The sequence below is a fragment of the Balaenoptera musculus genome, chromosome 8, assembly GCF_009873245.2.
Source record: "Balaenoptera musculus isolate JJ_BM4_2016_0621 chromosome 8, mBalMus1.pri.v3, whole genome shotgun sequence".
In the NCBI taxonomy this organism is placed as follows: domain Eukaryota; kingdom Metazoa; phylum Chordata; class Mammalia; order Artiodactyla; family Balaenopteridae; genus Balaenoptera; species Balaenoptera musculus.
This window is the reverse complement of record NC_045792.1, coordinates 100,477,283-100,486,849: the sequence shown is the minus strand read 5'-3', so window position 1 is coordinate 100,486,849 and position 9,567 is coordinate 100,477,283. Positions and strand designations below refer to the sequence as shown.

The 9,567-nt window shown below is 59.8% G+C and overlaps 1 protein-coding gene across 1 annotated transcript in view; it reads right to left on the bottom strand.

The window, feature by feature from the left end:
- Window positions 1-2,632: 2,632 nt before the first annotated feature.
- FADS2 (fatty acid desaturase 2) overlaps window positions 2,633-9,567 on the bottom strand; it is a 35,075-nt gene continuing 28,140 nt past the window's right edge. Inside the window, exons 8-12 of the mRNA XM_036860449.1 lie at window positions 6,058-6,155; window positions 5,693-5,789; window positions 5,305-5,384; window positions 4,732-4,857; window positions 2,633-4,374 (exon numbers count right to left, since the gene is read on the bottom strand). Of these exons, the coding sequence (XP_036716344.1) occupies window positions 4,323-4,374; window positions 4,732-4,857; window positions 5,305-5,384; window positions 5,693-5,789; window positions 6,058-6,155 (453 nt within the window). The 3' untranslated portion in view covers window positions 2,633-4,322. The remainder of the gene's footprint in view (window positions 4,375-4,731; window positions 4,858-5,304; window positions 5,385-5,692; window positions 5,790-6,057; window positions 6,156-9,567) is intronic.

Here is a 9,567-nt window from a genome sequence, read left to right as displayed (position 1 = left end):
CCCCACTCCCTATTGCCTGAAATCCTTCACTGGTGGGTCATCTTTGCCCTTGTCCCTCTCTGTCCCCCATGCTGGAACCCCTGAGGACAAGTCAACCACCCCTCTCCCTAGTTGAGTTCCCCCTTCCATGTCTATAGGTTTCTTATGCAGTCACGGGGCCTGGGCTGGGTCTGTACAAGAAAGGAGGGAAGGGCCTTGGTGGAACCTCTAGGAAAGGCCGTGTCCCTGCTTTACGGTCTGCACAGTCTTGGGCCCAGAGGAAAAGCAAAACTCCTTAGGGAAGCCATGCCTTTTGCCCCCTTCAATCAACCAGCATTTAATCAGAGTCTTCTGTGAGCTGGCCTGGGCAGATGGGGGGAAAAGGAGATTCACAAGACCCAGCCCCTGCCTGTAATGTTGGGAGTGGCTGGTAGGTTATGTGACTGGACAGGTGGTGGGTCTTTCCCGCCCCCCCCTCCCCCCCACACGTCCTGGAGTACCTGGCTGCCTCCATCTCCTTGGCCCTTTCCAAGCCCCCGGTACCTGTCACTAGTCCTCCTGGATACTTGCTCTTAAACCAGATAATTTGGAAGAAAGACCCAAATGCCTTCAAAATTCAAAGAAATGTATTTATAATAGCAGAGGACAGTAGAGACATGATCTTTAAGTCCTAGCATGCCAGGTGTTCTCTTGTTCTGTTTATGCACGGGCTAGTAGTTCCAGACCTGCCTGGGCCCTGCCTTCCCCCTCCAGGCCTCGGTTTGTTCATAGATGGTGTAGATACCCCACTGGATCCACAGCTAATCATTTCCATCTCAGACTCAGACCAGGGGTGAGAAGCTGCCTCCTGTCCAGAGGGGCACACCTCTCCAGGGATGGCATGGCTGGGACAGCTGAGGAGTCCCCAGGGCACTGTGTCACATGAGCAGTAGCCTGTCACTCCTGAGGGCAGTCTGTGCCCAGTATAGGTGGCTGCCACCTCTGCCCTGCCCCTCTCACCAAAGGCCTCCTCTCTCCTCCCAGTGGGCCAGGAGGGTCTGAGCGTCCCACTGGACGCCTGAGGAACTTGTCAAGCCAGTGACCACCTCTGGGGCTCCAGGTCCACACCCAGTCCAGGCTGCTCTGCCAGCCCCTCCTCTGGGCCTGGTGCCCAGCACATGCCCACGCCACCCACAAAGCTGATACTCTTATCAGGGTAGCCACCTGCCACGGGTGAGCTCTTATCCCCTCCACAGGGACTAACTCCCTGCATGTCTCCACCTCGTCCACCCAGCCGCTGGGCCTCTCAGGAGCAGTCTGACATTTGGCCTGATGGGGGAAGAGCCCACGGTCTGGGAAACGGCCACCACTCTCCTCCCCCTCCTGGGATCCTGGTTGTCACTGGTGATGGATGCTGGACTTTCAGCTGGCAGGGGTACAGAGGTGTGTGTGTACTCTACCATCCTGCGAGTCAGGGTGCGAGGCCCAGCCCAGGTAGGAGGCAGAACACAGGCACAGGTAAGAAGGATGAAAGGTCTGTTCCCCAAGGTCTCCCAGATTTGAAGGCTTCTAATGGGTGTCCAGGCAGGGCAAGGCCAAGGGCTCACAGTGTTGGGAGACGACAGCATCCTTGGAGCCCTGGAGCCCACTGCCTTCTCTGTACAAATGGGGAGACTTCGGCCTTGAAGGCTGGGGCGGGCAAAGGACTCACCCGAGGCCACTCAGTGAGCCAGGGCTGGGTCTCTGCCTCCTGGCTCGAGGCTTCTGGAATCCTAGGTCCTACTCCACAGTCTGTGCCCACCGGGGAATCACACACACACCCTACCTGGATCACCTGGCTGTCCCTGCCGGCTATACTGAGGTCATAGGCAAAGCAAGAGGGAGGACAAGTGTCTACTCTGGAGCCGTCGCCAGCCCTGCTGGGAGGAGATGCGAGGCCAGGGGAGCCTCTGGGATTCTGGCCCCCGTGAATCTCTCGGCTCTCCCCTGGCACACCCAGCTTGACCTGCCAGCTGAGCCAGCCCAGAGCGGGGTCATCAGAGAGCAGTGTGGGAGCCACTGGGAGGTAAACTGTACGAGTGCCCCTGGCGCTTTCCTATGGACTCTTTCCAGGCTTGGGGACTGAATGAGCCACTGCGCGGGCACAGCGGCCACAAGACATCTGGTCCCCAGGGCTTTCCTCAGCCCCTTGAGGCTCTTTGCCCCCAGCGCTCGGTACAGTGACCAGAAACGGGTAAAGGGGAGTCTAGCACAAGCCAGCTGACGTGGGCCTGTGGGCAGCCAACTGGTCCCTAAGGGAGGAGGGGGATGGGGAACGAGGATGTCAGGAAGGTGGCCTGTGCCAGCCCCCTGCTGCCCCCCAGAGACCTTCCGGAAGGCCTCACTCCGGTGGTGGTTTTGCGGGAGCTGCGGAGAGTCCCCAGTCCCCAGTCCCCAGGAAGAGGAAGGAGGGCTCATTTATTTGGGCCATTTGTCCAAAACTCCTGGCCTGGAGTGCACTTCGGGGAAGGGGAGAGGAAGTCCTCTCCCGAGCAAAGGCGTGGCGGGTGGAGGGGGTTGGGGAGGGGTGGACAGAGGAAAAGTGCTCCCAGTGCAACATGGGCCCCCTCCCCCACCCTCCACCGACACCCCGCCCAGCATCGGCATGCAGGACACGGAGGGGCACCAGGCCAGCGCTGATCAAGGAAGTGAGAATAAAATCACTTCATTTATTTCCAAAAATGTAGGGGTGGGGAAGCAACATGATAAAAATTAAGATCAGTTCCCTATGGATCCATTCTGCCCCAGGGGAGGGACAGCGGCTCTTCTGGCCAGTGTGTTCTCAGTGGGAGGCCCTCAGGCGGACCCTCGTTGCCATGGCAACCTGAAGGTCCATCAGGGCGGGTCCCTCCTGGCTGGCCAGCGCTGGTTCCTGTCCCGCCCTCCCCTGGAGCTACATAATGGTTAGTGGGTTAATTTCCAAATGCAGCAGCTCTGGATCCTCCCAGTGGCACCAAGCTCCCCACCCTCCCCTCTCACTTTCCTGTCCCCTCAGCTGTCTGGCCTCTAGCCCCAACCCCTCCTTGTCCCACTAGGTTCCCCCCCAAACCCCCGGCTCCTCAGGGTCACCTCCTCTGGGACTCCTTCCTTCTCTGCCTCCCGACAGTCAGGGCCACCATGGCCTCAGTGAGTGAGCCCAGCTCAACCCACTGTGGGGCCTGGGGAGGCTGCGAGGGGCGGGTGGTAACAGGCAGATTGTCACGTGGCCCAGTCCCGTTGCCACCCCCGTCAGAATGCATCCTGTAGCAAAAGGTTAAAAAACCAGGAAAAGACAGCATAGAAGACGGTGAAAGAGAGTGTCCACGCGGGCAGCTCCAACCTGGGGAGGAGCTGGGATGAGCCCCCGGGCTCCAGTGCCCGCTTGCAGCCTGTGGGACCCAAGTCTGCACGGGCCAAGCAGCCAGGGATTGGCTGGCACTGCCTGGCAGGTAACGGAGCACTCTGGGGAAGGGTCTGATTGCTCCAGAATTTTAGGCCTCTCAACCGGGACAAACATCTGAACAGGGATGGGGGCACAGGGCTGAGCCTACAGGCTGGCTGACCCCTGACCTGGCCATTGCTTCTGCTAAGCCCATCTGTGGCACTGCCCCCTTGGACCCAAAGTCCCAGGCTCTAGAGCTGGGAGGCAGCAGGATGGAACTGCTCGAGCCCTGGGTCAGAGGGCTCCAGTGGGGCCAGGAGGACATTTCCCTGGGCCCCGAGGCCTGAGCTGGCTGCGCTACAGGCAAAGGGAACCTGGCGTCAGGGCCCAGGGGCTGAAGACATCTGAAGAGAAAGTGGGGCCTGCAGGGACGCCCCAAGTACCGATCCTGGCGGTGGGAAGGAGACCCAGGCACAAAGCACGCCACCCCACATAGGGGCAGACGGTGGGCGGCGATCAGAGGGTGGAGCCAGGCTTGCAGGCTCAGGGAGCCGTCCTGCTGGCTAGGACCCAGCCCTGCAGACCTCAAGAGCATCTGAGGGAGAAGGCGGTGTGAGGCCTGGAGGCCAGGTGCAAGGGGCGGGGGGGCCACAGGCTGCACCTGTGCACCTCTGGTCCGGCAGATGTTTAGGGACAGAGGGTAATGGCAGGGATGGAGCCACCTGGCCCTGCTCCTAGGTGGGGAGAGCCGGGCTGACCGGGCAGGCCCCAGGAGGGAGGGTGCTGGGGGGAGGCGCGAAGGCAGCGAAACCAGAGAGCAAAACAGGGAAGACCGAACCCAGAGCCTGTGAGCCAGCAGGTACCACAGCCTCATGACACCCCCCTGAACGAAATCCCACCCTTCCCTTTGGCCACCATCCCCACCTGGTCCCCCTTCCCCATGGGCGCCCGGAGGGCTGCAGCTTCATTTGTGGAGGTAGGCGTCCAGCCACAGCTGCCCAGACTGCCTCAGGGACCTGGGAAGAGAGAGGGACAGGGACAGTCAGGGACCAGGGAGCCTCAGGAAGTGGGGGGCTGGGAGCATGGGTGCCTCCTCTCAGTTCTCAGCCAGGGGCCTGCGGGCCTGCTAGCCCAGGGCTCCCCGGGAGACCCCTGTGGAAGGACCAAGGGAAGGTCCTCATCCAACCCACACAGAGGCCAGGCAATTCCTGGCGACGGAGGGGCCGGGTGGGGGCACCAGTGCCAGCAGGGCCTCGGCTCCTCTTGTCACCCCTGTCTCCACCATGGGTGGTCCCAGCTACGTGCCTCTCAGTCTCCTCCCTGTGCCCCACGGACCTCAAGGGGCGCCAGCACCCGTGCCCGCCAGCCCTTACCTGATGATGTCCTGCAGGGCCTGCAGCAGGGGCTTCTGCTGGTACTCGATGCCATGCTTGGCACACAGGGACCTCACCAGCGGGGCGACCTTGTGCAGGTTGTGCCGGGGCATGGTGGGGAAGAGGCTGGGGAGGGTGCGGGGGGCCGGGCGTGAGGAAGCACCCACCTCCTCTCACAGCCCACTTGGAGGCTGGCCGGGCCCAGGGGACCCCGTCCATCTCACCCTATGTGCCCACGGGGGCGGCTGGCATGTGGAGGGGGAGGGCTGGGCCTCGGGTTCCCTGGCAATAAAGGGACCAATCACCTGCCCTGCTAGGCTCACGGGATCAAGGAAGATGCCAAGCCACACGTGCAGGGGTGGTCGTCACTATGACCATGTGGCCCAGGGCAGGAGAACCCCTCTCCAGGCTTCGGGGGGCGCTGGGGCGAAGACACGCTCTAGGGTCGGTGGGGGGACCTCACTGGGGAAGAGAGAGGTAGTCCCTCCCTGCTGCCCTCTGCCGGGGAGGCTGGAGGCTATCCACGGTACGCCCTCCACCCACCCCCACCTCCCCGCCCGCGCCTGCGCTCACTGGTGCTCGATCTGGAAGTTGAGGTGCCCGCTGAACCAGTCATTGAAGAAGGACTGCTCCACGTTGCAGGTGGCCACCAGCTATCAGGGAGAAGGGGGATGAGTGGCCACGAGCAAAAGCACAGAGGGCCCCGACTCCTTCCCACGAGGCCCAGCCTTACCCAGGCGTCTCACCGCCCTGCCCAGATTCCCCACTGGTCCCTCCAAAACCTCCCCGCCACTCTCTCTTGCCCAGCCCTGCTCCTCCCAGCGGAAGGACACAGGCAGCCCCAGGGAAGCGCAGGACGGCGCCGGGCCCACTGGGCAGCCACGTTCCCGGGAACCGAGGACATGGACCTCGGGTCCAGGCTCCGCAGGGCCCCCCGGTGGCCAGCTCTGGCCACCCTCACCTGGCTGCTGAACCAGTCACGGTAGGGCTCCTGGTCAATCTCCATGACGATGTGGTTCATCTGCGTGACCCACACAAACCAGTGGCTCTCCAGGAACCTGGAAGGGAGCTCGGCTCAGCGCTGGAGCCCGGCGTGCTCGGTCTCCACGGGGCCCGGGGAATCGGTGGGAACAGAGCCTCCCTCCCGACCCGGAGCGGCCCAGGGCGGGTGGGGGCTGGGGGGTGGAGTGAGTGCAGCCCCTGATGAGGGGCCGGGGCAGGCAGTGGGGACCTCTGAGCCTTTCCTCATGGGGGCCTCGCATCAAAGCCCCCATCAGTGCCAGTGCTCGAGGGCCCAGGGATTATTAACCAGCAAAGCGCAGGCACCTGATAAAGTTGAGGAAAATGATGGCTCCCAGGACACCATAGAAAGGGATGTAGGTGATGAAGAAACGGGCATAGTAGCTGATGGCCCAGGCCAAATCCTGCGGAGAGAAACAGTTAGATATGGGAGTGTCCTGCCCGCCCCCGGGTACGGCTTCCCGACCACAGGTGTGTGTACACAGCACCTCCCTCTCACTGCTGGGCCAAGGGGGCCAAGAAAGCTCAATAGGCCTCCGTGAAACTGGGCACCAGGCCCACTGAGGGCGCGACGCCTGCCAGTTCACGGTGTGCAGGACTGTCTTTATGTCTAGGGAAATGCTGAGTGTTCTAGCAGCAGGAAGGGAGCTGCAAGCTCTGCATTTAGGGAAATAAACAGGGATGGGGACCAGCAGATGCCAGCCATGGGGAGGGGCCGGGGGTCAGCAGCTCTTGCATGGTCCCGAGGATTCTGAAGGTGCATTACGATCTGCACGCACCCCTGACACCCGCAGGCTCACAAACTGCTCCTCAGCACCTGGGTCTCCTTCCTGGACATTCACTCCAGCACAACAAAGGCCAGGGACACCATCCATCGCCCACCTCAGGGCCCTCCCAGCAACCTCTGACACTGCTGGCCCTCTTCCCACACCTGATTCTCCTCCTGGCCCCTCTTCCACTCGCCTCTCCTCCCTTCCTGGGCAAGCACCTCCCCCAGCTGCCCCAACATCTCCATAACCATGGCAACCAGAGCGACCATCTTAGCTCCAAGCAGACTCTTATCTTTCCTTGCTAAGCCCTCCCATCCCACCCAGATCAGCCCACAGGGATTGGGGACCACTCTGTTCTCAGCCACCCTGACCCAGCTTGTTCCCACCTCAGGGCCTTTGCACTGACTGTTTCCTCTCCCTCATCACTTCTCCCCAGAGACTCGGCAGGGTAGTGATGAGAGCAGAGGCTCCGGGTCAGGCTGCTGGCTATTAATTGTAGCTCCACCCTATTCTGTGTAGCTGTAAGTAATTTTCTGAGCTGTGCCTCAGTTCCTCCATCTGCAGGATGGGAAAAGAACACCCCCCCACCCCCCGAGATTCTACATGGCTTGAAGGTGTTGCAACAATAAGCATAGCCCACAAGTCTGAGCTCTAAAGACTCCAATCTGGTCTCTGCACCACTTTGCTACCATAGAGACTTTCCTAACATGCAAGCTGGACCACGCCACTGCAATCCTCAAAGCCATCACGGGCTTCCTTCCCCGCCGGGGGATAAAGGATAAATTCCAGCCCCTTAGTAGGCTGCACAGCCCTCACATGCCTGCCCACCGACATGGCCTCACCTGCAGCCCATCTCCCACAGCCAGGCGGTGCTGCAGTGTCTGCGTCTGGCTGTATCCACCTGGAAGCTCCTTCTCCCCTTATCTGCTCAGCAAACTCATCCTTCAAACGAGCTCTGTTCAGTTAAGCTCCACAAACATTCAGTAAATGCCTTCTCTGTGTCAGGGACTGAGTTAGGTGACGGGGGCAAAAGGAAGTCCTTCAGAGCCCCTCGTCTGGAAGGACAGACTTATACAGAGATCCCTTCAATATCATATGGAAGGGGACACATAGTTACAGGGGTGATGGGAGTGTGGCGTGACGTCCCGACCCGATCCTGATTTAGGAAAGGCCTCCATCAGGACGTGGTGCCTGAGCTGGGCTGGGATACGCCGGACGTCAGCTAAGCAAAGAACAGTAGGATGGATGTTTGCAGAACGACAATACGAAGAAAAGCCCAGAGAAGCAACCGGGCAGGGGCTGTGTTTACACACAGATTATATGCTCCATATACTCCAGCCCAAGCGCTCGAGGTGGAGGCAGGAGACCAAGGCCAGGTCACATCCGCCTGGGGGGACTAGCCTCTTCCTTGCCGGCAATGAAGACCCACTGAGAGCTTTAAACAACAAGAACATGGTCCCATCTGGACCTTAAACTGGATCCCTGCCAACTGGAGGTGGGGAGATTCGGTTATTCCAGTAGCTCAGGAATGAAATGACAGAGGCCCAAACCAGGAGGACCCACGGCACTGAGGAGGAGATAACAGATTCCAGAAATATTTAAGAGGCAGGGACAGCTCCACCTGGGGACTGCTTGGTCACGAGGAATCTGGGCTGGTCCCTGGCGTGGGTGCCATCAGCTGGGGTAGAAAGGGGTTGGGGGGAGCGACTGGGGAGGGGAGTCGAAGGGCCGGCGGAGGGCAAGACCTCGGGACCGAGGTGGTCTAAACATTCATTTTAATTCCTTGTTTGTGTGTACGCAGTGCAATAGTACGTACATATATATTAACGGAGGTGTGTGCTTATGTATCATTGTGCAGAGCGATACGTGACCATGGGACCGCTGGTTTCACAGGTAAGGGATGAAGGAGATGCAGGGAGACAGAGGCGGAGGAGACCCAGCAGAGGCGGCACTTGGAAGCTGACAGGGAGAATTTCAAGAAGGAGCAGTTAGTGGTATCGGGTACATCGGACCTCCAGGAAGTTGAGGCCTGGGACACATCCCCAGGATGTAGCCACTGGCAATGCTGGCTGGCATTTGGGGCTGGATAGTTCTCAGCTGTGGGGGGCTGTCGTGGGCATGGTAGGAGGCCCACTAGAGGCCAACAGCTCTCCATCCCCCCTGAGTTGTGACAAGCAAAAATGTCTCCCAGGACTTCCCTGGTGGTCCAGTGGTTAAGACTCCGAGCTTCCACTACAGGGGGCACGGGTTCGATCCCTGGTCAGGGAACTAAGATCCCGCATGCCGCATGGCGCGGCCGGAAAAAAAAGAAAAAAGTCTCCCAGATGTTGCCAAGTGGCTCAGCAGAATTGTCCCTGTTGAGGACCACTGCCCCAGGTCACAGCTGCACTTGGCACCTAAGCTCACTGTTACCATAAATCAGAAAACCACAGCGCAGGGCATGCCTCAGCCCATGTGGGCCCCTGAGGGGAGTGCTGGGTCTGGCGCCATGCCTGGCTGCAGTCAGCTACAGTTTTGTACTAGAAACCCAAGCTTGAACCCTACTCCCCAGCGGGAGAGCCCTGCCCTGAGGGGCCCGATCAAATGTCTCTGGCTGGGCCACCTGAGCCGGTTCAGGTACAAAGTCTGATTCCCTTTCCCGCTGCCCCTATGTAATGCTTTGTTCCTTAGGGAACAAACACAGTTTAAAAAAAAAAAAAGGATTAAATATTCATGTCAGGAGTCATTTGCCATGAAAGCAGATTAAAGTGTCCCCAGCAGCAGCATCGAGGTCCCTTTCTGCTGTGACCCCTTCCAGGGCCCAGGTGAGCTCAGGTGCAGGAGACCTGGATTCCAATTTCCACCACTTAACTGATCCAGAAACTCCTTCCCTCTGGCCTGTACCTGCCTTGCTGGCAAAACAGGGTTAGATGACACGACGTAGGAGGCAGTGCTTAACCGTTCCCGGAACACAGCGGGTACGGATAAAAGAGCGTGTCTTAGAAGAGTGTAGTACAGGTTTTACCAGCACAGGGCTGGCAGAGACCTCAGAATCCCACCTCCTCCC